Genomic DNA, 25,347 nt, shown 5'->3' on the forward strand with positions numbered 1-25,347 from the left:
CTTCCCACAGCAGGCAGCTGCGGGATGAGTGCGGGCAGCTCAGCAGCGTGATGGCTGGCAGCAGAGCCAGCGCTCCCAGCTGAGCGCTGTGCAACTCGTGTCCTGATAAGCAAACTGGTGTCTTTGGAGGCTGAGCAGGGTGACTAGCTTGGGAGGAACTTCTCTTCTGCTAACGCACCTCCCTGCGTGCGGTGCTGTGCCCTGGCAAGCGCCTTTGCGGTGTTCCCTCCTTGCTTTTCTCTCCCATGACTTCCAGGCTTGATCTGCTCCAGCTTGATGGGCTAAGGTGTGCCTGTAGCCCTCTTGTCAGCACAGGCCAGGAAGGTCTGTGCCTTGGGCTGGTGTGTGAGCCCCTGCGGACCTGCTGCGGCAGTCCCCAGTGCTCCACAGCACTCAGAACAAAATGCTCAGGCTTCTGAAATGAGCTGTGACCTGCTGCCACGTTTGGCTGCCTCTTGAGAACAGCGTTTTCTCCTTCCTCCTACCCGCTTCCCCCGCTCCCCAAACGTGGTACCCAAGGTGCATCTTGCAGTGCAACTATACAGTTGTTTGTGCATCACTGGCCAAGCGTGAGAGCAGTGGTGTGAAGCGCAGAACCTTCCCGCTGGCCCAGCCAGCTTCGGGCTCTTGCCTGTCCCTCCCAATGTCTAATCCTTTGGAAACTGGGATTTTATTTAGTGAGTGGGTCTCTAGTCCTTCTGGTTAGGAGGGTGACACTAACCGAATGTATGTCCATGCCAGGCTGATTTAAGGCAGTGGCCTCAAGGCTGCGTGCAACCTCAGAGTTCTTACTAATGCCTCTAACCAGGAGGATTTTGGTTGAGTTTTTTAACCAGAAGAGCAAGAGGAATGCAGCACAGCGTGTCAGGTGTTACCACAGTTAAATTACAGCCTTTAACAGCGTGCCACCACCTCCTGATTTTTCTCCAAGAATGCATTTTGCAATAGTTTGCCCATGTGGTGTAAAAGATGCTAACCCTCCAGCCAGATTATGACCTGGGAATAAGTCACGGTTCCAGCAGACAAAGCGGTTGCCTGTGCCAGCCTCTAACCTGCTCGGGGAGATGTGTGGGAAGCATTCGCTTAAGGCTCAGCCTTCGGATGGGCTTCCCAGCATCAGTCCTGGGGAAGTGGGCAGCTCCAGCGGGGCTGGCAAGCCAAGTGCCTGTCCCCTCCTCGAGTGTGACCTGGTGTCCCGCGGGGCCAGCAGCTCTCGGCCAGAGCGCAGCCGTGCTGCTGAGCAGGGCTGAGGACACGCAGGCAAGCGGTGGGTGCACAGGGCCCTCAGACTGGGGGCGGGGGGGTGAGGATGGGTTCACTTTCTTCACAGACACCCACGTTCACCCCATAAGCTGCTGTGTGGAGGCTGGTGTAGCAGGGCGCTCTGCCTTCGAAGCAGCTCAGCAGGGAAGGAACTCCAGCAAGGGGATGATCAGGTTTAATTTATTCAAATAATGTCAGAAAAGTTGTAAGAGCCCATGCGTGGCTCTGGAAATTATGCAGAAAGGTTTGAAATGAGAAATTTGAATCTTACCGTGCAGGCATTGTGAACCGGCATGGTTAGTTGTTGCTGTCACCACTGGTTTGGGAGTCGGAGGGAAGCGGGAAAGTGAAGCAAGGCGGGATCCTGGCCATGGTCTGCCAAAGGCTGTTGCCGGTGAGCAGGGAATGGGAGCCCCAGCGAGGAGCATGAGAGAAAGGGAGGGAGGAGGAGACATGGCTGCAGGGATGGAGGCAACAGCCTGTAAACGGCTTTACCAGGTACTTTCCCTGTCAGGGGCAGTAAGTTCCTTGGGTAGTGAACACGTTGTAGAAGCAAATGCTCCCATCCGGGCTGGATGCGGGAAGGTTTCCCTCTCGTTTACTCTATCTCTTGGCTTTTTTCTTTTCTCTCTTCTGCTTTTGACTTTTCTTCCCGTAAATAATCCCAGTGGTTGTCTTCACTGCAGCTCATTGCTTTCTGTAGCTGTGCCTGAATGAAACAGATGCAGCTTTTGGCAGCTCAGCTAATTTTATCAAATCTTCCAGTGCTGTCAATGAGACCGAACTGAGATATGGTAATTATATTCCACCAGTACGCGGCAAAACCGTAGGCATTAACAGGCTCACTAACGCTGCCTTGTCTGCAGAGCTGGGGAGAGGGTTTGCATTCTTCTTTTCACCTGACGTTTCTTGAGACAACAAAGTCTAGAAAGGCTTCTTTTTAAGAAAGTCTGTCTTCTGGTGGGAGAACCTCCTGCTAAAATTAAGATGCTTGTTAGCGTCAAGTAGAATTGGGGGGCCGCACTTTTATTTTAGCAGCTGTACTTCTTTTCCTCTAGTTAATCAACTGGAAAAGTAGCCGGCAGTTTTATTACCGGGTGCCTTGACACGGCTGTGTCCCGGGGGCAGGCACTGGCCAGGCTGCAATTGCATTGCTGCCCTCAGAGGAGCCTCTTCCCTCCGAATGCAGAAACCCCTTCATTTGGCCTGCAGGGTTCATTAAAACATGAAACGATATAAACAAAGGAGAGGGGGATTGGATCACCGGGCTTTTTAATGATGGAAGATTAAAGGAATTAAGTATGTCTAGCTTGGCCCCACCGGTGACTGAGGGGCAAAGACCATGCCAGAGCTCAGGGGTGGCTGAAGGATGTGGGCAGGAGGAGGGTCACGAAGCATGCTGCCGGGGCGCGGGATGAAGGGGAGCCCACCCGTGACGAGCTGCCTCGATGGGAAGCGGGTGTATTAAGCTGTGCTGCTCTGCAGCGTGACGGAAAACCCAGTGCAGTCACTGGGGCCGTTGAGAGCAGGAATTTAAGCGCACCGCTGGAGTGTGTACTGCAGGTTGCGGTCTTTCCCAGCCAAGGGTTTGGGGGATGATTTTCCTCCTTTGGGGAGGTTAAATGTGAGCTTAACAGGGTTTGCTAATACTTAACAATTAATGACAATCGTAAAAGAAACCTCTCCCCCTGCTCTCCTTTAATGCATCTAGGCTTTAGGCTCAGCATTTTGGCATTGCTAACACGGGGGCTGTGTTTCTGTCCCCCTTTGCAGTGATCCCCGACTCGCTGCGAGTGACGGCGGTCCCACAGACACTGAACAAAGTGGAGCGCGACTCCCTGGAGCTGAAGTGTGAGGTGTCCAAGAGCACAGCCCAGCACAGCCACGTCTCCATCGCCTGGTACCCGGCAGCGAGGCAGCGAGATGCCCGTGGAGATCATCTCCCTCAGCCGCGACTTTGTCTTGCGGGCCGGCAGCGCCTATGCCCAGCGGCAAGCCACGGGGGATGTTCGCTTGGACAAAGTTGGGGAGACCACCTCAAAGCTCACCATCTACAACCTGCACCCATCGGATCAGGGCGAGTTTTACTGTGAGGCAGCAGAGTGGATCCAGGACCCGGACAAGTCTTGGTATGCCATGACCCGCAAGCGTTCCCAGGGTGCCATCGTCAATGTGCAAGCCACCGGTCAGTGTCTTCTCTGCCTCTTCTTGCTTGCCTGGGCGGTGGGAGGAGGCTGGGGCTTGTCTCCCTGCTTTGCCGTGTGCCCCGCTTGGGAGGCTGCTGGTCGGGTGAAGCATGGCAAGGGAGGGCCCAGGCGCTGCCTGTGGGCAGAGCCAATGTCAGCAAAGAGCAACCAGGGGATGCCAGGGCAGCGCAGGGGCTTGTGTGGCAGGCCCTGTCCTCTTGACGTGGTCAGTGGTCTGGGGCTGACACAGGAGCTAAAACATACCTTAAGCGCTTGGTGCTAGCACAGGCAATGAGAATATTGGTAAGGGAGGAGGGTAAGAGTGACACGGCAGAAGATAAAACTAAAAATTTCAGCAAGCGCTGTATTGCACAAGGCCCATTTGCAAATCGAAATCCTTCTCCCAGCCCGAAGCACAGGTTCCTGCTAAGGATCTGAAGACGCAGCTGAGCTCTTTCTTCCTCTGTGATGTGCCCCAAGGCCCTGCCTTTTGACCCTGGTTGAGCTGGGTGCGAGTAGGACTAGGCGTTGGGTCTCATCCCACAGTGCCACTGGATGCTGGTCTCACAGTAGAGCTGCTCCCAGGAGCAAAGGCTGAAGGAAAGCTCTAGGACCGGGGCAGCTCTTGCGTGCTGGGCAGCAAGCTGCCTCTCCTGCAGCACAGCCAAAAACAAAGCCCCTAGCAAAAAGCAAAAGCACAGCAAAACCAAGCCCCGAACCCCTTCATCTGCAGATGTGCGTGTCTGAGGGTTGTCGGCCGTGCAGGAGGTAGCAAGCTGTAAATACCTCACATGAGCTTGCCGAGTCTTCTGCTGGGCTTTGCCATGCTGATGTGAGTTGGTGTGTCTCTCCCCAGATAAGGAGTTCAGTGTCCGGCTGGAGACGGAGAAGCGGACGTACATCGTGGGTGAGCCGGTGGAGTTCCGGTGCATCCTGGAGGCGCAGAATGTCCCTGACCGCTACTTCTCCATCTCCTGGGCCTTCAACAGCTCCCTCATTGCCAGCCTGGGACCCAATGCTGTGCCGGTGCTCAACAACGAGTTTGCCCAGCGTGAGGCCCTGGGCCAGCTCAAGGTAGCCAAAGAAAGCGATAACGTTTTTGTGCTGAAGATTTACCGCCTCCGCCTTGAGGACAGTGGCAAGTACAACTGCAGGGTGACAGAGCGGGAGAAGACCGTGACGGGGGATTTCATCGACAAGGAGAGCAAGCGACCGAAAAACATCCCCATCGCTGTCCTGCCACTCAGTAAGTAGAGACTTGTCCATCCCCTCCTGGGGCCATTGCTCTACTGGGCAGCTAGCTGGTGAGGCCGTGACGTACCCAGATTTTGGCAGTGGGGAAGAGGGAGGATAAGAGTTTGCATGCTGTGGAGGCTTGAAATCCCAAGTGGAAAGATTTATTTTATTTTTTTAAAATGGGAAGGGGATGATAGAGAAGGAGGGTTATGTGCGGGGAAACACGCACCCACCTTGGTAATGACACCAAGCTGGCGGTTTCGTCCTTGAGCTGAAGGTGCACGTGACAGCCTCTGACTTGCTCCTCACACCTCTCTCCTCGCCCTGCTCTGCGGGGAGCTGGGTGCTCTAAAGTACTCGGCAGACATGATGGGGAGACCAGCTTGGCCTTGGTTTGTCCAAAGAGCTGCTAGGGTCCTGCCGTTGAGTGGCTGTTGTTGAGCTGTACTGCGTGAGGGCTGTCCTGGGAGAAGCCAGGGTTCCTGTGCTTCTCGAGCCCCGGGTTGCTCCTCAGCTTGGAGCTCTGTCACTGTCACTGTGTGTCTGCCAACCCTGGTGAAAACAACCCTGCTGGAGGCTCGCCTGAATGCCTTTTATGTTTGTCAGGCAAACATGACAAATACAGAAATAACAGGTTGGGAGGACTCCTTCCTTGTTTTGTTCTCTGGAGCTCGGGTCGCTGTGGCATGGTGAGCCATGCACGCGTTGCCCAGGCTAGCCTGGCAGTGGGCTGTGACTAAGCAGAGGGTAGCTGCGAGAGGATTTTGTGCGATGTCTGCTGTCTCTTAGGTTTGTAGGAAAACGCAGCCCTTTCCTCTAGCTCTTTTTTCCCCTCCTCATTTCTTCAAAAGAAATTCTGTTTCTTTTCTCTCCTACTAATATTTGGTCTCATTTGTTTGGCTTTGAAAATTACTCTAGCTAAAATTTTTGCGTTTGACAAATGCCTAAAATGTAGTACTTTTAGGCACAGCCACCTTGCAGACAGATTTCGTTCTTGCCGTTTGATAAATCACCAGCTCTAGGAACAAATGTGATGGTTTTTAAAGGGTGCTAAGCGTCCATAACACTGACAAAAGAAAGCAAGAGTAACGAGCGCTCAGTATATCTGAAAGGACAGCTGTAAAGCCGTACACCTCTGGGAAGCTCAGGATACCGTGGGTTTTTTGATGTTACCAGAATTTGATAGCTACCTCTAGTGTCATTAGTGATGGGAGTTGGGGAGAGCTTCTCCCAAAAGCTGTTGTAGGAATAGACGTGGCAAGATGGTGATCAGGATGACGTGCATTGAAAAGCCCAGGGAGCTGGAAGCTTTTTTTTTTGGCAGAGCCAGTTGCATGTGGTTGATGTTGTAGCAACACAAATTCCCTCAAGTTTTGCTGAGATCCCATCCCGGACCTGCGACCAGAAGATGCAGCAATGTCTCGTGAGCCGTAGGCAGAGAGATTTCTCCCAGCTTTGGCCTACGCCTGATTTGAGTGTGCAAGTCACCAGGAGCAGCTCGCTGCCCACAAAGCTGTTTTTGGATGTGGTCATGCATGAGGTTAAGACGTGCCTGGACCCAAATGCGTGGGCAGTTTCCTGCACCTGGTAGAAAGCCTCTCTGGCCGGCAGCGTCCTTCTTGCAGACCAAGAAGTGGCAAGTGTGTGTCATCTCCCCTGTGTGTATGCGTTTCTCTCCTTAGAGACCAGCATCTCCTTGGAGATTATCAACAATGCCAGCAATGTCTTGGAGGGAGAGAGCCTGCGCTTTGGCTGCAACGTACGCTCGGGCTTTGGGCCCCAAAGCCGCCTCTCCGTCACCTGGCAGCTGGTGGACAAGCTGAACCGGCGCAGCGAAATCGTGCGTCTGGATCGGGAGGGCACCCTGCAACCAGGCCCCTCGTACGCTGAGCGCAGCAGCTACGGGGGCATCCAGGTGGAGCAGGTCCGTCCCGGCTCCTTCACCCTGGAGATCTTCAACAGCGTCAAGGCAGATGAGGGCCACTACGAGTGCCGGGTGGCCGAGTGGACGCGGACTCTGGATGGGGAGTGGCAGATGGTTGGGGAGCGGCACGCGGGCACCCCGGTGTCCATCACTGCTCTAGGTGAGTACTTGAGGCGCAGGGGGCCACGGGGCCGTGCTCCCTCTGTGGCCAGCCCCCCCTTCAGAAGGTCACCTGCGAATAACTGGGGCTGCTCTCCGCACTCCAGCCCTTGCTTGCTGGCCAAGTGGAGATCCCTGGCAGCCCACCCGCAGCTGCTGGTAGGTTGGTGCAAAACTCCTGCGTGCCCCGTTGTGTGTGGGGGCAAAGTCTGAGGGGTGGCTGTGGCAGGAGCAGGGCAGGGGGTGGCTAAGGAGAGGGGCAGTGCTTCCAGCGTCCTTCTGAGGAGAGAGGCTGCCAGTCCCATGACGTGTCCCCCCAGCACTGATGAGCAGTGCAGTGGTGGCGCTCCATCAGCAGCCTGTGGGCACTGAAGCCTCGCTGTCTGCCCTGGGTAAACCTTACCTCCACTCGCCAGGCCAGGAGAGCAAAAAGCTGGGCATCTGTTGGCCCAGCCACCAGAAATGACTAGCATCTCTTGACGGCGACAGAAGCCTGCGGAAGACATGGATCAGGAACGGTCCTCATAGCTTCTGCAGGGAGGCACTGAGCTGCTGGCCTGCAACCACAATGTTGTCCATGCCCAAGCTGAACCAGCTCCCGGGATCATTGGTACTGTGCTCTGCCGAGGGGCTCCTCCATTCCAAACACAGTGCAACCACATCAGTTTAGGAGAGGGCGGGTAGGGCATTAGGGATTTTGCACAGATTGTGAATTGCTTTGGTCCCGCTCAGGCCTTGCTGTATTAAGCCCTGGACTCGTTTCCAGAGCGCTCTGCAGAAGACTGAAGAAGGGATGTCTGCTCCTGTGAGGCTACTGATTTGCAGAATGCCAGCGCTATAAACAATCTGGGAGCTCTGTTGAAAGGTTGAGATAAGAATTTCGGTTGGTGAGGTTTTTTTGGTTCCCTGCAGTATTAAACTTAAGCTTTGGCAAGATGTGTGAGAGACCAGACTTCAAAGCTGTATCGTATTCTGATTAGAATCTTGCTTTTTTCCTCCTTTCCTCCCCTTCACTTTGGACCTTTCAGAGGCTGTTCTGTCTGGAGCTAGAAATCTTTGCTATATAGCTTCCAAAAGCAGATAGGGACATTAGTTTGTAAAGAACTAAAGGCAGATACTTACCTGGTTTTAATGGCACCTTCCTTCTGAGGTCAGCAGCATTTGGCCTGCCGTAAGTTTATGTATTGGCCCTTCTCTCTACTCGGCCACTTGTAGAAGTGTTGAGATTGAGTGCTGAGATTTTAAAATGTATCACTTTTGCTCTTGTTAAAATTTGTAAGATGCTCAGAATTGCCCAGCAGCAGTTCTAGAAGATGTGATGGAAAGGTAGTTGTCCCTGCTCCTCTGCTCCTTGTCCCAGAGAAATCTCCAGTGATTGAACATGTTCTGTCAAGTCCTAAGAAATTCCTAGGTCCTCTTCCTATAACTAGCAAAGCTGCAGTAGCTTATGAAAATTTAGGGGAGAAAATGTTAAGTATTGTTTCGTTGCTGCTGAATCTGGTATTTTTTGTTCAGCGCAGTGGTTTTGAAGTGCCCTGAGAAACTCAAATGGAAGGTGCTAAGAAGGAGCAAGAGAGGTTTATGGCTACAGAAATTGCTAGTAAAAAAAAAATGCAGTAAATTTAGTGACACTCACACTTCAAGTTAAGGTCTAATCGTTTACTAGTCTGCCAGGGTAAGAAACTCTTTAGCTGTACCAGCACAAATGATGTTTAAACCCATAAATCTGTCCACAGGGTGGTTCAGAAGCAATAGCCAGGAGAGCGATGTGACGTTGGATGAGACCAGATGTCCCTGAACTTTTGAGGATCTCAAGTGCCTGGCAGGGACTTAGTTCTTGGCTGGCTGGGGGAAGGAGTGGGCAGGCAGGGTGAGATGGGGGGCTGCTGCGTTCTTGTAAGGAGGTCCTGCAGCAAATCTGCCCCCTTTATGCGTGGCTTCTCTCCTTTTGTACCAAGTCCTGAAGGAAGCATGGCCTTTGTGTGTTAACCTGAGTGCCATGACCATGTTGGTTGAGTTGAGGACATGAGAAGCACACCTGGCTTTTGTACGGCAGTCAAGAGAAATCCCTTCGGGAAGCTTCCTTGCCCAGGGCAACTGGAGATTCAACTTTTAAGAAGTCAGCTGGTCTTGGTGGAATTAAGTTGGCTTTCTAGGGCCGTCGCTGGCTCAGTGATGCTCTGAGCTGGGCCCAGTAACATGCTGGCCAGGACAGGAGGGCTGCTGCTGGCTCTGAAGGTAAGGGCTTACGTGGGGATGAGATGCAGCAGTCCTGCAGGGGAGACAGCCTGGGTCTCACTCTCTTCTCCTGGGTAATCACTGAACATGTCACAAGAGTCTTTAATCCCAAAGATTGACCTGTTTTCTCAGTAGTGACATGTCCTGGAGCTCTGGCACGGTGACGCCGTGGGGCTGCAAAGGCGCTTGCTGGAAGCAGGCGGATGCAGCAGTGTCCGTGCAGCAGCTCTGCGGGTTGCAGGGAGCTCCCGGCTCGTCTCCCAAACTGTAATTTCGAGCCAGTGGCAGGCTGAAGCTCTGTGCTGATCCAGAAGACATTCCTCTTTCTACTGGGCACTGGCAGGGCTCTCCTCCAGCAGCAGCAGCCGCGCCAGGTGCTGGGGTGGTTGGCACTGAAGGGGGAGGGAGGAGAGCTGCCAGCCGGCGTGGGACACCCCACGGAGCCTCCTGAGAAAGGACCGCTTCTTGGGGAGGTTCCTGGTAGAAAATGAGGTCCCTGCTAAATCTGCTGGCTGCGCTGAAGTGATTACAAGAGAGGAAAATACTTCTTTCTGCAGCGCAGAACGTTACTTTTGAATTACTAATAGACTGCTGGTTTTAAAGTCCCCTAAACAAGGTGCCGGGGTTAGACAAGTCAAAACGTATTGACCGGCTTACAGAGTGCCGTACAGCCTAAAGGATAACTGCCTACAGCTGTCCTGGAGCTGTGATCTGGAAGAGAACAAAAGCCATGCTGTGTGAAGAACAAGAGCAACCTGTTTCTTTTTTAGTTGCCTCCATCCTGGGGATTTGTAACCACTGCCAGCTCTCCGATGCATGAACGAAGGCTGCTGCTTGTTACTGTCCTCATCTTCCCTTCACTGCCACAACCAGCCGCAGGCTGGGTGTGGGGAATGGGGGGGGCACCCCCTGCCTGAGGGGTGGATGTGGACTGCGGGGTCTGCAAGCTGTCAGGCTGATGCTGGGTAGCTGCAGTGCCTGGTGCTGCTCCCTTGCTGCTGCGCTGCCACGTTTTCGTCCGGGGCTGTGGCAGCCTGCAGAGGCTGGCTGCTCACCCTCTGGGTTTAAAGGATCTGGCTTGTCTGGGCAGAACACACCCAAGTGTGTTTTTGCTGCTGCTTTTCGTGCCGCTTTGCAATTGCAAATGAGGAGCCGGCACAATGCAAGCGGCTGATTACTCCATGCCCACGACTGGGTGACCACACTCTAGTTTTTGTGTGCCAACAGCCTGGACTCACTAGGCAGGTGTCTCTTAAAGCCCTCTTCTCTCTTTCCACAGAGGCCGGCTTTGCTGTCACAGCTATCTCCCGCACCCCTGGGGTGACCTACAACGAGTCCTTTGACCTCCAGTGCATCATCAAGCCCCACTACCCATCATGGGTACCCGTGTCGGTAACGTGGCGTTTCCAGCCAGCAGGCAGCACAGAGTTTCATGACCTGGTCACCTTCACGCGTGATGGCGGGGTCCAGTGGGGTGACAGGTATGCGGGTTTCCGGACCCGCACTGCCATCGAGAAGGCTGAGTCCAGCAACAACGTGCGCCTGAGCATCAGCAGGGCGAGTGACACGGAGGCTGGCAAGTACCAGTGCGTGGCTGAGCTCTGGAGGAAGAACTACAACAGCAGCTGGACGCGGCTGGCAGACAGGACCTCCAACCTGCTGGAAATCAGGGTCCTGCGGCCAGGTGAGTGCCAAGAGCACAGGAGAGGGGCTGGGGGTGTGTCATGGGGATGGGGTATTTACCAGTGCTGCAGTGGTCTGTCTGGAGTGAGGACCCCTCTCATGGCTGCAACTGGTGTCTCACACTTGTACAGGTGGAACTGCTCGGCTCTTTGCCCGCAGATGTGTTGGAGCTCCCTTATCCACCTCTGGGGAACCGGGTCCTCTCTTTGTTCCTTGTATGTTGGCCATGGGGCTTTCTTCTGGGAAGTGAGGTGACTGAAGCTCGGTCCAGTTTCTGGACTGTTCCTGTGAGATGGAGGCAGCTTTGAGGTTGATGGCTCCATTCATCAGAGCAGACTAACCTGGGAAGGAGGGGAGAGGGATGGGGCAAACAGGGTCAAGGAAGAGAGACATGCTCCCACCAAAGCCTGCATGTGCGTCTGTGCCATGTGAGGTGCCGCAGCTCTTGTCTGGTAACTGGCTGCATCTCTCGCTCTGCTGGAGGCATCTTCAAAAGCAGCTGGCGATCACAGAGCGTGACTTTCATCCCCGCTAGAAACCGAGCCCTTTGCAGCGGGAAGTCACCGAGGCCGTGGGTGCCCACACAGAGTGTGCAACAGCTGGGCAACAAACGCCTGGCTTGGCAGCGAGAGTCAGAAAACCTACAATGTGCTTATTCTCCCTGTGCAGCCGGTGGAGAGAGCTGGGTCTTAGCACTGATACTTTGGTGGTGCCTTCTATTGTCCACAAAGGGTGCGAAGATACGTCTGCAGTCAGGGCAGCTTGGGCCATCGCTGAGCTGAACGGTCCATTGCTGTCTCTGCCTTAGGGCTGGAGTTGATGTGTGGAGCGAGGCTTTTAGCACCTTCAGGACTCTTGGCTCAGGTCCATGCGGTTTGGTAGTCCTCCCTTCATGTTCCCGTGCAGAGGAGCTGCTTCCTAAGGTCTTTCTTCTGGCTTAGGCTTTGTGCTTTTCCCCTCGGTGGCCCTTTTCATACTCCCCTCCACCTTCCCCAACCCTTAGTATGCGTTTAGAAAAGTCGGGGGATTCTGTGACTTTCAGGTGCCTCATGAGTTTTCCGTCATCTTTCTTCCCTCTCTCATTCCTTGCCTTCATCTCCAGGTTAATCTTTGCCATTTATCTTGATTATCCTGCCTTGTGATACGTGTTTTACTGCTGGCAAGGTCAGCTTTGTGATGTTCATCATTTTAGCTTATTTCCCTAGGAGGCAGCGTTGACTGGATATGGTCCCTGGAGTAACATGCTTCTTCATGGCACATCTCTGTGCATGCATACATGTGTGAGGGGGAGAGAAAGAAATCCTTGGTAACAGCTTCCAGAAGAGACCCTCTTTGTCATAGCTCAGGGTGGCAAGGAGGACATTCAAAGGACATGTAAACTGTGCTCTGGCAGCCAGTTCTTCTTTACTGGAGCAGTAACCATCAAGTGATGCCTTAACAGAACAAGTCATCTAGGTCTCCATGGTTTTTACCTCTCCCTATCCCCCTGCTGCTCGACAAAACTACTGCTACACAAATCTTAGCTGTCAGTCCAATGAGCCTTGCATAATGTTTCTGGTTTTATGGCTTACAAAGGGAGGTGGAAGAGAAGAGAGGGACTTCACAGAGCGTCCCCAGTGCCATGGTTGCACACTCTCTGTGCTTTGTCTCCGTGTCCAAGGCAGCCTCTGAGAGCAGGTGGTTGATGTTCTCCACAAATGCAATGCCAGCAGTCACACCAGTGACTGCTGTGGTTCTCTCTGGTGTTGCAGGCTGCAGAGGGTCATGTCACATCCTTGCTGGGTCTTTGGCTGGATAATTTCTGGATGATTTCCAGAGAGGATCCAGGATGACGTGGGAGGCACCTTCCTTGGACACCTCTGAATGAATATCCTAGAGCCTGCCCAGTCAGACCTGTGCTGGTGAAGCAGGGGCTGGTTTTCAGATGAATATCCAGGGCTTCTTCAAAAGGATTGAACACCTGAGAGTGCTGTCGGTCTAATTCAGTGTCTCTGTCATCACCTTAATCTGAGATGCCTTTGGGCTGCTGTTGGGTATCTTAGTCCCAGCTTTCTCATCCATATGCCAGTGTGTTTGGGGTGAACTATCTCCACTACCGATCCACTGAGGGACGCTGTAAAGGCTTGTCTGAAGGTCTTTTGGCAAATTGAGCCAGCATGTGTTTCCAGCTTGGACGTTAACGCTGGGATTCTAGTTTCCTCTTAAACCTCTGCTCCCTGTTCGTCAGAGCGACCTTTCCATTCGGCAGGTTCCAGGTGCAGATGTGGCAGTCGATACAAGTCAGCCTTTAAAGTGTGTTCAGGTGAGAAAGGTAAAATAGCGGTTGCCTGATTGCTTCACTAGCCTCTTGGCTTTGTGAAATCCCACATCCTCAAGGAACAGGGTGCTGAAGCTTCTCCTGGTGTGCTGGTTTGCGGATGCGGTGCTCAGGCTGGCTCTCCTTGGCAGTCCTGCAGTGGGTAGTGTTCGTAGATGTCATCGGGGCTGGGTGGTAACTGCAGAGGTGGCAGCGCTGGGTTTGCACTGCGTGTGTTAATGTGGCTGCGAAGTCATTTCCCCTGCGGCTGTTTCATGGCCAACAGGTAATGGTGAGGAAACAGCAGCAGCTTGAAACACTCCGGTCCTTTCCTACTACCAGGAAGAAACAAGCGGTATTTGAGAAATGAAACACACGGCTCCTGAAGAAGGGAGCAAATGAGGCGGCAGCATTAACTCAGCTCTAAATACAGGGTCTGTAAGCAGGATGGCACAAGTGTCCTGCTTGGCATCTGGAGCCAGATTTGGCCGTTGGGTGTGACATTCCCGACCTCTTGGGCTTGAAGCCGTTATACAGACTGGCAGTGTGAGGAAGAGCCCTACAAAGGGTGCTGGCTGCGTGAGAGCTGATAGAGAATTTACATATCACGAGGGCACCGGTGTTCATCACCTGCTGGTGCGTGAAACCTCACCAGCAGCAGCAGTAGGATCTGGAGCTCCCTTTCGTGGCCTGCCCTTTGGTGTCATGCAAGCCTGCACGCCTTGGGTTGCAAAGCAGAGGGAGGGTTGTGCACAGGCAGGGACACGCAGCCCCTCGTGTGTGCTTTGCGGGGAGTGAGACCTGCACTGCTGTAGGGCAAGCGCTGGGTTCCAACTTCTGGAGCCTGGGGCAGAAGTCCCGGCTGGTGTGGGGGTCCAAAGGGCAGGATTGTGGACCAGCCTGGCTAGATTGTCTGGGGCTGTTTCATGTCCTTACAACGCAGCGTTCTCCTTTTGACTTTTGAGCTGCGTGTTGTTTCTTTCTCAGTGAGCTCATGTTGCAGCAGAGGGGGAGGAACGATGAAAGTACGGCTCCGTTCATGCCAGCTGCTTCCCTGAAGCCAAAGCTGGCAGGAGACCACACACAGGAGCGCAGGCTGAGCTTGGAGCGAGCCCCAGCTGCAAGGTGGAGGTTTCTTCCTGCCCACTTCCGTGTGTTTGGGGCTCCCTTTCTGCTGCGGTACCTGGCCTGCCTCTGACACCCCGATTTTTTTCATCCCTGAAAGCTGAGGCTCACCCTTCCTTTCCCCCAAGGCTTCACCATTGTGTTTGCTTCTAGAGACGTTGCCCTGCCCTTTGCACACTTGCCCTTTTCCAGGTGGGGAAGAGCATCCTCCGTGCAAGCTTTACTGGGCTGGTCTGCAAGAGATCAGTCAGGACAGATGTCCCCTTGGAGGGGACAGGTTTGGTGACTCCCTGGCACTTGTTGATCTCTCAGGTTTTATGGGAGGTAGAGGTGCAGGTGGTTCCTTTTGAATCCAGGTGACCCTGGAAGCATTTGGATTTGGGCTGAGCTCTCTGTGTGAGGACACCAGCTGAGCAGTACCCCTCACTGATCTCTGCCCCCTTTCTCCCACAGCATGGAGGGGGAACGGTGCCTGTGCTCCGCGTCCTGCCCAAGGGAGGAAGGTGATAGATAGATGCATGTGGGTCAGGGGGAGACCCAAGGGCTGTCAGGCAGGCTCTGTTCCCAGCCCCTCCTTGCATCTTGCTTCTCCCTGCCAGGTTTTCAGGATGGAGCAGCCGAGGTGGGAAGTGCTGTCTGGGAGCAGCACGTGTCTGTGCAGCCTGCGGGACTCAGACAAGGGCAGCAGACAGTCCGTGGCGGCATGGGGATGATGGGGCCTGCGCTGCAGACTGGGCAGGTTAGGACATCTGGATAGGACTCTTGCAGCGAGGAGGCCTGAGCAGGTTTGTGCTGGTGCATTAAATTGCCGTTGTCCTCGTGTGCATTACCGCACTTACCTTTCCCCTGCAGCACAAGTGAGTGATTCAGCAGAGCTTTGAGAGGGCCTGAGTGCTGGGAGGTCTCTGGCAACAGCAGAATAAAAAAGTAGAGCTTCGCACAAGCAGGAGGTTGTAGCAACCCCCTGCTGAGCACACCCCCCACCTTTCATGCTCAGGCACAGACCTGTCCATCCCAACCTGCAGCGTACCCCCCTCCCTGTGCCCCTGCGCTCTGCCTGCCCCTCCAGCCTTGCACTGTCCCTTGGCCAGTTCCTTCGTGACTAGCACTGGAGCAGGTGCATGGGGAGAAGCTGCAATCGCCTCTGTAAATCTGCCCTCTTGCTGCCTGGTTTTTGACAGTAATGAACATGGGAGGAGGGATGGGGAGGGGCGGCGGGGGATGATAACTGGGCAGACGCCAGGGGTGCTGGGCTCCTTGCTGCTTTTTCGCAAGCTGGGCTACGGCAGATTGATTGACCTGGGAGCTGTCGAGCAAACAAGGCAGTCAGGCTCTTCATTAGAGCATTAATTAGCTTCCAGGGGTTCTCCAGGGGATGCTTGGTAAAGTTTGGTTTATTAGGAGCTGTCAAGTTGAAACCATTGTGGAGGGGGAGGGTGGAGGCTCCTGAAGCTGGCCTGGGAGAAGCTGGGGAGGCTTGTTCCTGAACCTTACTTTCAGAGTGGGGTGAGCCAGAGCCGTGCTTGCCCTGAAACGCTGCGCCCGAGTGGGTGCAGAGCGCTCTGCTGTTCTCCTGCTATCCACAAGAAACCACCACTGACAGCAGCCTGACTGTGTTGGGCGAGCAGTGGCCAGAGAAACTTAAGGAACGGAGAGCAAAGGACCTCTTCGTTACCTTTGTTACCTCTTTGTCCAAGACCATCCCTGGCAGCCTCAGAGGGACTGCTCAGTATCCCGCTCATCCTTGTAGATGGATGTGAAAGATGCTTTTTCTACAATGGGTGGCCACTGGGGTACTGACCAGACTCCTGAATGGAGGCTCAAACAAGTGTTTGCAAGGGCCACAAAGCGCCTACTGAAAAACCTGACACTTTTTGCGGCTGCCAGCATCCAGCAATGAAGTTAAACAAGGGAAGTTAATGAGCTGGAAACTTCCTTACAGAAGTGAAGTCTGGCAACTGAAGTTTGCTGCTTACTTGATCCCAGAGTGGTTTTGCTCCATAGAATAGCACTGCTTCCCTGCTTTACAGCTGCCTGCTCCATCTGGCAAATCGTTGTACTCTTGCTTGAGTGATGGAGGAGTCCAGGATGTGTGGAGAGACAGGAGGCTGTTCAGCAGCAGTTGTGACTGCGGCGCAGAGCAGTCTCCTCTGCCCTGGCTGCTCGAGGACTTGCTCCTTTCCCTTCACCGCCAGTGGGTTAAGACCTGCTCTTCTGCCTCCGAGCTGCTGCTCTTTCCTGTCAGCTTCCAGCACACTGAACAGACAAAATGAAGGGGTTCAGTGTTGCAGGACCCAGGGCTGTCCCCTTGCATAGACCTGCGTTAGTGACCCAGCTGGAATCCTTTTTCTTTTCCAGGTAGCACAGGAGGGTTTGCTTCTTCCACTTCTTACCCCTGGTAGTCTCCTACCCCTGCACATTTGCCTTGGGGAGCTCTGTCCCCACACTTGCCAGGTCCTTTGGGTCAGCTTCCCCCCTGAGACTTGCTGCCACCTCCTTGGCACATTTATTTATCCTAGGCTGGCACCCCAGGTTGCTTTTCCTCCGCACTTAGCCATCACACCCTATTCCCAACATCCCTGTGCCCCATCTTCTCCGTGTACCATCACTGTCACACAGCTGAGAGCCTGCTCTTGTCGCTGCCACTGTGGTGCATAACATACCCTCTAGCATTCAGGCACTGATTTGTAAATACAGTTTTGAGGTGGGATGTTGCCTGTGGGCACACACCCACGTGAGGATGCTCTCCCTGCCCGGCTCCCAGTGTGGTGCTTCCTGGCTGACCTTGTCAAACCAGCTATGGTTTTGCACTCACCAGTATCGGAGAGGTGCTCGGCCACATCGCTCAGCCAGTTAGATCTGGCCCAGTGCAGGTCACGCGTTGGCAGGAGGTCACATTGGTGTCAGCAGAGCCGAAGCACCCAGAGCAAATGCCATCTTGATTCCACAAAACGGTTGCCATGTCGAAATGAGCCCGTCAGCGTGAGCAGCAGGGGAAGGAGCTCATGCTGGATGCACTGCAGCGTTCCTGGCCCCACGCTGGGGATGCTGACACTGGACTTGCAGGGTCAGAGCTGTGATTCGCCTCCCCCTGCCTTTGGTTGCCCATCTGGGAGCAGTGATACTTGGCTCCTCTGCAGGTTTGCACGTGGAGTGTTTCTGCTGGAGCTGAACGTGTTGAGCTGATTGCAGTCAGTTATGTTCAGGGCTTCCCCTGGGGCTTCAGCCTGGAAAATGCACCCAAGGGTGTAACGTGAGAAGTTGGACTTTAAATGTATGAAGCATCTCGGATGCATTTCACTAGGGTGAAGGGTGTGGGAACAGATCCTTGCACCTAGAGGGACCTAACCCAGCTCAGCCTGCTCTGTGTGCCCGTTGATCTTACTGCAGGCAGTCTTGCTTTTCTGCCCCCTAACAAGACCGACCACGACAACACCAGGAGACCTGGGTTGGTTGTATTCAGAATATGCTGCTCTATTCAAATTAACTCTTCCTTTTCACAGTGACTTTTTTAGGAGCAATTTTTTCACTTCGATTTCAAGGCACTCTGCTTCTCTCTTTGATATCTCCTGAACGGTTTTCCACTCCCGTTTGCTGCATGCCTATACAGAGCCACAGTGTCAGTCTGTTTGCAGTCTGTGCACACGCAGTTTCTTTGATGTTGTCTTGAGCGTCTTCTCTCCACACACTTTAGCTTCTCATCGATTACCTGTTTGCTCTCTTTGGACTAAAATACTCTGCAGCGAACAGTACTTAGACGTTGTGCAGCTCTAAAGCTTTGTACGTCCCTCATGTCCTTGAAGACTTCAAAAGCAGAGTCAGCAGGGACAGCCCCCGGGGGAGAGGGAGCACTGGTGATGACTGGGTTTCCAGCCAGGTGTTGACGGCCGCTCTCCTTCCTTGGTCCATGCATGGAGTGCCAGCCCTTTGGCTGCCCCACTGGTCTCCAAAAGGTGAGTGGCCTTGAGGCCAGCAGGCTCAGTGCTGCAATGGCACGATTTTTCTCTTGCTGCATTCTCAGCTCTCCAGTCAGAGAGCGGTACCCAGCCTGGGTGTCCCTCCTGGCATGTCCAAGCAGCAGCTTTGGCTGTCCATCCTTGTGCCTGGCACCTGTACCATTTGTATTTGTCTTGCTTCTTTATCATGTGGGGTGTTTCTCCTGGGATGAGAAACTACGCACGCCCCATCGGTCCTTTGCACAGCCAGGCTGTGTCCTCTTTTGAGAAGAGCCGCGGTAAACAGGCCAGGCAGAGGGGTGGCCTAGCCCCAGTTACCGAAAATCCCCTGCTTCTTGCCTTCATGAGCATTGGTTCGACAGATGGTCAGGGGGTGTCTTCTGCTGGTGGGACACAGTTGGCTGGACACAATGGCTTTGCTCTTCAACATGACAGTGACCTGCGTAGCCAGGTGGTGCAGCAATGCCCACAATAAGGAAGCAACTTCAGTAAAATAAACCCAGCCACTTCCTCCCGTGGTGATTTTACCTTCTGAGATTAATTTCTCTGTGTCAGTAGAACAAACAAGGACAATTTTTAGCTGAATGCTTTTCCAGAAGTTTGGTTCATAAGAGGCTTATTATTTGGGGGTTTCTACCTGTTCTGACATTGGTCGAAGAGTAAATTGCTGGGGTCACTGAACCTGCAATCTGCTTCCTTACAGCAAAGTGGCAGGCTCTGGACACGCTGAACCTACGGCTCAGGGTCTTTTATTTTAACACGTAAACATAAAAGTTGGCTCCCAGGGCAGGGCCATCTTACTTGCTTAAATAGGGATTTGAAGCTGTTAAAAGAAAATTCCTACAGTTTTCCCTGTCCCATATAATAGCAAAACAAGGAGTGCAGGTAATGATGGATCTGTAGCCCATCCTGCAGTAATATTTCCTTGGTCCTTAAGAAGTTCAAGAAGACAATTTCTTAAGAAATGACAGATGGTTCATTTAACTTGGGTTGTTCTTCCACACAGTAGTCGAATTCGCCAGTTAATTTATGGAAGCAGCATCATCATGAGCATTTAGGGTGCAGGTGGAGCTGATCTAGCACTTCGTTGCACAGAAGGAGATGATCCTCATCCCTGGACACATGCTGCTGGCTGCATGGTCTTGTCCCATTCCTTGTGCCAGCATCAATCCCACTGTGCGCCAGCTCAGTTTACTGAACCTGCAGAAAATTAACCCGGTGGTAGGGAGTAGTTAAAGGTGAGTGGAGTGAGCTAGCTCTTGGGTGGATTCAGTTCGGTCCTTCTCAGGGGACTTTTATCTGCACAGAGGACAGCACTGACAACCTGGGGCTGGCAGGACTGGCGTAGGCATTGTCCAGAAGACCTCATGGTCCTGCCTGAGGTCTGTCTGGAGAGCTTGCTCTCTGGACGACAAGAAAATGGCATTTCATACCATTGGCATGTATCTACACAAACCCTACCAAGGATTTATGTTAAGAAATTTGACTGTTCATGTCCAGCCTCCAGAACAGCATAGGAGTTGGTGTGTGGTGCTGCTGTATGTGTTAGAACTTGTTCTTCAGGTACCTTTAATTACTTCTTTTTCCTAATGGACCAAGCGCTCCTTTGTTTGAAATCTTTCTGATGAGGAGTTGATTAAATATCTCAATATGTTATTTTTTTTCTTTCTTTATCCTCGGTGGCTGTAGCTTGGTACTGAATTTATCTTCCAGTGATCCTATCTCCATATTTTAATTTACAAGTGATCAGTGAGCCGTATATTGTTTCCTGACAGCATACACAACTCATGCTGGGAATCTTTTATTCCTCCCGCCCCTCCTCTTTCTCCTGCAGAACTTTCATTCATTTCAGGGTTTGGCAGGAAGGCTTCTGGTTTTAGGTTTGCGGGGCATTTTGCTTTGGGGTGTATTTGTGTCTCGCTGTCCTTCAGAGAGTTGTGCTTTCCGGTTCTTGGAGAAGGTCTGGCTTTTCCCAAGCCAGTGGCATGTTCCAGCCGGTGGTCTCTGGCTTACCATGGCTGGCCCTTGGAGGCTGCGGGCTTCCCAGCTTTCTCCATCACTGCAGCTACACGCACGGCCTTTTCCATAGATGCTCACAGATGTATGGCTTCTGGGCTTTAAAGAGACTTTCTGGGTCACATATGTATGCTTCCCCGAGGCCCTGCTTGGTGCCCTGCTAGTTCGTGAGCTGCTCTGCCGACTCCGGCGTGACATGGCTGGTAATGCCAGGCTGTCCCCTAGCTCAGCAGATGTCCTTGTCACTGCCTGCAGTCTTCACGCCACAGCACGAGGTGTGCAGCGATGGACTTGACCCGCTGCCTCTGTGTTTGGCAGGGCAGCAGTCTGACCGCGCTGCTTTTGGGGAGCGTGGGGGCACCCAGCCGCTTGTGCATGGGTTTGGCTGACGCAAGTGCGGGGCTGAAGCTGGCAGGGGTGCAGCAGAGCAGGGTCCACCGCAGGGTTTGAGCAGAAATGCCTGTTCCACTTTGCCACAGCACCCCGTGGTTGCATTTTGGGTGCGTCAGGCTGCGCTTCCCCAAGATGCAGGAGGACAGTGTGCTTTAGGGTGCATGGCCGGCCTCGGGGCTGGGCCGTTGGAACGGGTGGTGGTCAGCGTGGGCGTGCGCAGCTATTTAAGTACCCCACTCATCTTGCTGCAGCAGCAGGCTGGGAGGCTGGGGAGCGGTCTGCGTCTGCTGGGCTGTGGACCTGGCGGCAACTTGCTGAACGTACTGAAACGTGAGTGACTTGGTGGGTTATTCCTGGCGTCTTTCTGTCCCTGAGAGGAGGTGGGTCACAGCCAGCTCCTAGGCTTGCTCTGGGGCTGGGGGCACCCACCAGGCTGTGCTGCAGGGAGCACTATTTGCAGCATTCATACAAGGGACAGTAAATTCCAGGAGAGAAGTGTCATGTAGCTGATTTTTAGCAAACGTGAGCAGTACTTGCGGGCAGGCTCAAGCCTCTCAGACCCCAGGGGAGTGCGAGTAGCATTTGGGTGGCACCTGGGGTGATGTGAAGGGGCATGGCCTGGGTGGGTGAAGGCATGCCTGCTCCTTCCCGCTCTGCCCAGGGGCTCTGGGAAGGGCCATCGCAGCATCTTTCCAGGGGAGTCTGGCCGGCCAGGGAGAACAAAGTCGGATTAACAGCCTGATGGCAAGCAGACGGTACTGACCCTGCAAGGGGGGGAGGGGGAAAAAAGGTGACCCGCATCCATCGAGACTGGCAGTCATTCAGTTTGGTGGCTTGTCCAGGCACCTGTCTTCTCTATACCAGAAAGGAGGCACCTGCAGAAGTGAGGATTTAGCTTTACAAAATTAGTAGGCTAGAGGTTGCAGGAAGACGTGCGAAGATGGGAGAGCTCCAGCTGTGGATCCTTATTGCTGCTGCAGACAGACGTATATTCTGCATTTGTTTGCATGTCCAACCCAGAGCAGCCCACGTGCAACCGGGACCTGAGCAGTTTGGGGACCACAGAAACTTTCGGCACTGCTCTGAAACCAGCACTGCTGAAGGTCAAGGCGGCAGGTTGGTGTTCAGAGTCGAAGCCTCAGCTCTTTTTGTCTGCCCGCTTGGGAGGGGGCAGCAGCTGAGCCCTCCTCAGGAAAGGGTTAACATTGTCTCTCCTTCCCATGGAGCTGCTCTCGCAGTAATTCAATCATGTCAGCCTGTTTGCAGGCAATAATTCATTGTTATAGGAACACTACAGTAAAGTGACAAGTTAATAATGGCAGTAATAATGACAGGCAAAGTCTAATGCTATTTCCCTTTCTTCTGCTCCTGTTGCACCAGCAGCCTCCCATGTTGGCTAATGCAATTTGCAACCTCGCTAATCCAGTTTCAGGAGGAATTGTGTTCTGTTAAAAGAGAATAGCAGGAGTTGGGAGCTGTGCTGCCATTTCCGTGCTATCTCTGGGGTGGCTGCCCCAGCACTGGAAGTCTTTGTCTTTACTGTGCTGTGATTTCTGTGCCACACTTAAGCTTAATGAGCGAGGTCTTCCTAGCAGCATCTCGTTTTCTTCTCTTCTGCAAATGCCTTTCCGCTGATGCCTCTTCTCTGGAAAGGCTCACTCATCTTTCCCTTTTGAATATTGGTTTTCTTTCAGTTAACTTGGTAAACATGAGTCACCCACCCCTTGCCTTGCTGAGTCCAAAGGCTGGCATGTGCTTGCCTGACTCCGGTTGCCCCAGTTCCCCGCAGTCATTAATGCAGGTGTCCTTGCAACGTGTGTGGAGGTGGAGGAGGCTCTTCAGCCTTCAGGAAGGGAGAAAGGCTGGCAGGGGGCTGAGGGTTAGTGCACGTCTGAGCCTGTGGCAGGGCAGTGAACCTGCGCAGGGGTCTCTTGAATCCCAGGCAAACATCCTCTGGGAGGAATTTGGGCACTGAGTGGGTTTCGGGCCCCAGTCAGGGAAGTAATGAGGCACCTTTGGGTGGTGACTGCAGGCCGAGAGGTCGGCTGAGTTTGTGCCAAAAGCCTGGTCAGTGCCCTTCAGGATTGTAGGCTGAGGGTGCTGGGGAGAGATGGTTTCCTCGCAAGAAGAACTGGCCCGGGGCCGTGTTCCTGGAAATGAGTCTCCCAGTCAGCCTGCTAAGTCGTGCCTGGTGTTAAACTGGGACTGGGTTCAGGCTGGGTTGGCCTCTTTCTGCTCCTTTCCCCGCCCCCCCCCCCCCCCCCCCCCCCCCCAGCACTGTGAAATCCCAATGGAGGCTTTTAAAAGTAGGACATTCCCCAGGAGAACTTTTTGCAATGCTTCATCAGTTCTCTCCAGGCAAGAGCGTCTTCTGGAGGAGCTCTCCCCAGAGGGCAGCAGCCTCCAAAGTGGGACACCACCTCCCTGCTATGGTGACAGGGCTCCCAGGGGACTCTCTGGGCTGCTGGTGGCTGGCCAGAGCCATGGGCTCCTGCAGAGCCGGCTCGTTCCCCAGCCAGCAGCCCTCTCCTCCTTCCCTGCAGGGCAGCTTGCTGGGGTTTTGTATGGGGCTTGTTGTTTTGTTTTTTTGGGGAGGGCAGTGGGTATCTTCGACTGCAGTTAAACATTGCCATTCCCAGGACTTGGTAATAGCAGCTCCCAGGTGGGAAGTAAACTCCTGCTGTTGTTCTTGCTGCCTACACGGGAAGATGATGTAAGGAATCTGAGACAGAGCATCTTTCCATCGCAGCATTTTTAGATACAGATTGCGAAGTGCCTGTAACCTCTGCCTGATGATTAGGAAACAGAAGGGAGGGAGCCAAGTGGCTTCACCATGGCAGCGAGTCAGCAGAAAAGCTGTGAATCACGTCACTGCCTTGGTCCTCCTGCTCTGATGACTGCTTTCCCTTCCCCCAAATATTTGTATAAACGTGCTTACCACATGCCCAGCTTGAGGAGACTGATTGCCTGCTTGATGGTGTGTGGAAAACTCCTGCCATATACATCAGCCTGTAGAGCTCCTAGCCATGCCGTAGCCTGCTGTGGCTGTAAGGTGTGTCTGACCTGGCCGCCCCCCCAGCCCAGAGGAGCAAGTTTTGAGGACCAGAGACTGCCACAGGTATCCTGAGACAATGCCTGTTCCCGCAAAGGAGTGGGGACATTTTCCTCAGCTGGGGAATTAGTGCAGAGGGACCTTGATGCAGGAGGACAGTCTGTGATGTGGGGTGTCCAGTATGTGTATGGGCTTGCTGTGGACACCTGCCACCTGTGCCAGCCTCTCCACCCTAACAGGCACCTAAAGTCCCCCATGTCCTGGCCAGGCTCCAGCATGAGTCTCACCCATCTAACACCCTCCAGCAGAGACATCAGGATGCCCTCAGTGGTGCAGGAGAGCGTGTCTGTGCCATCGGAGAGCTGACGTCTTCTGTCCCGGCACTGCTTGCCCGAGCATCGCTGCAGAGTTCAGCGCCTGCACATGTTCTTCACACAGGTTGCTTGGCTTCACGGGGGCTGGGGGACCAGGCTGGCTTAGAAGAAATGGGAGGGTTGTAACCGTGACTTGTTGCCAGTGTAAATTGAAAGCCTTAATAGCATATGTAAAGCCAATTACAGCACCTCAAGGTATGATACCCTCTTTACTGGCACCCTCCAGGGAGCCAGGAGACACTGTGGCAACAGGATTATGGTTTGCAGATGATATGCACGATAACTTCACCTAGACATATGCACCTGTTCCCCTCACTAAGCAGATGTTCGTGAGGCTGTTAAGAGAACATCACCCCCTTGACAGCGCAGCAGAAAATGCCGTGTAGCTCTGCCTGTTCACATCACTGCGTCCACCACCTCTGCTGCTTGACAGCCCTGCCCTGGCACACTGGAAGCCCAGCCCCTGGGGCAGACGGGATCAACTCAGCGTTGGAAGGCTGAGCCCTTTGCTGGCTCTCTGCCCAGGCAAATCCCCAAGCCAGGAAAGGGAGTTTCCCCTGTGTCAGGAGGGTGAGGTTTGGCTGGCTCGGTGCCTGGGCTGTCAGTCTTCTTGCAATCTCACTCATGCACCAGCAGCATTTCCATGTCGTGGCAGGCATCTTTAAACATGACCTGGCAAGCTGCATGGGGCATAGAGAGACCCACTTTGTGCTGGAGTAGGCTTACCACCAGGAGGGAAGGAGATGGACTCCCAGGGGTTGTATTGCAGTGTTACCATCACCCTGGACCACTAGCTTCAGGATATTTCCCTCCCCACCCCTACCCCCCTTTCTTTTTTTAAATCATTTTTTCCAAATGTAAAATGAGTCTTTTGGATTAGTTTTCATATCTGATGGTCATCCCTGTGGGAGAGCAGGAGTGCAAAGCTGCCCCACAAAGCTTCCCGTGCCTTAACCAGACTGTAGGCAGAGATCTCTCCTCTGCCTGAGCAAGCAAACCCCCCTGCAGCCCGAAGGTGAAGCTGCCCCAGGGTGACCTGTGTGCCACAGTGTTTCCAACTCAGCAGTTTTCAGCCTGTGGTCTGCAAAAGCCGTGAATTATTTCCATAGGATCTGCAAAAGGTAACAAAGAGGTAGGTGTGCATTTACTACACAGAAGCCAGCGCACCTGGATGGGGAAGCATTTGGTGTTCAGAGATTGGAAAAAACTGAGAATGTCCTCTTTTAATTCTGTGGGAGGGAAACAAAACCTGCGCTTGCATCTTCCGTGGTGTGCCTCTCTTAGGAAAATAAGTCGTGTTAGTTGAGAAGTGCATTGGCAGGGGTGTCATTACCTATCACTGATACCTCTAATCTAGACGAAACTTAGCGCACCGTGTTACAAACCTGCACAAGTGCAAGCCTAGCAAAGGGAAGACCTGTAATTCCCTGCCGGGCTCTGCTGCTC

General features: G+C 53.5%; 1 protein-coding gene across 1 annotated transcript in view; it reads left to right on the top strand.

Annotated features, from left to right (window-relative positions):
* The window catches only part of IGSF3 (immunoglobulin superfamily member 3), a 100,183-nt gene that overhangs the window by 60,173 nt on the left and 14,663 nt on the right, over positions 1-25,347 (top strand). The window contains 5 exon segments of the mRNA XM_055802419.1: positions 3,037-3,164; positions 3,166-3,448; positions 4,306-4,695; positions 6,368-6,769; positions 10,286-10,690. Of these exon segments, the coding sequence (XP_055658394.1) occupies positions 3,037-3,164; positions 3,166-3,448; positions 4,306-4,695; positions 6,368-6,769; positions 10,286-10,690 (1,608 nt within the window).

The sequence above is a fragment of the Falco peregrinus genome, chromosome 4, assembly GCF_023634155.1.
Source record: "Falco peregrinus isolate bFalPer1 chromosome 4, bFalPer1.pri, whole genome shotgun sequence".
Classification (NCBI taxonomy): Eukaryota; Metazoa; Chordata; class Aves; order Falconiformes; family Falconidae; genus Falco; species Falco peregrinus.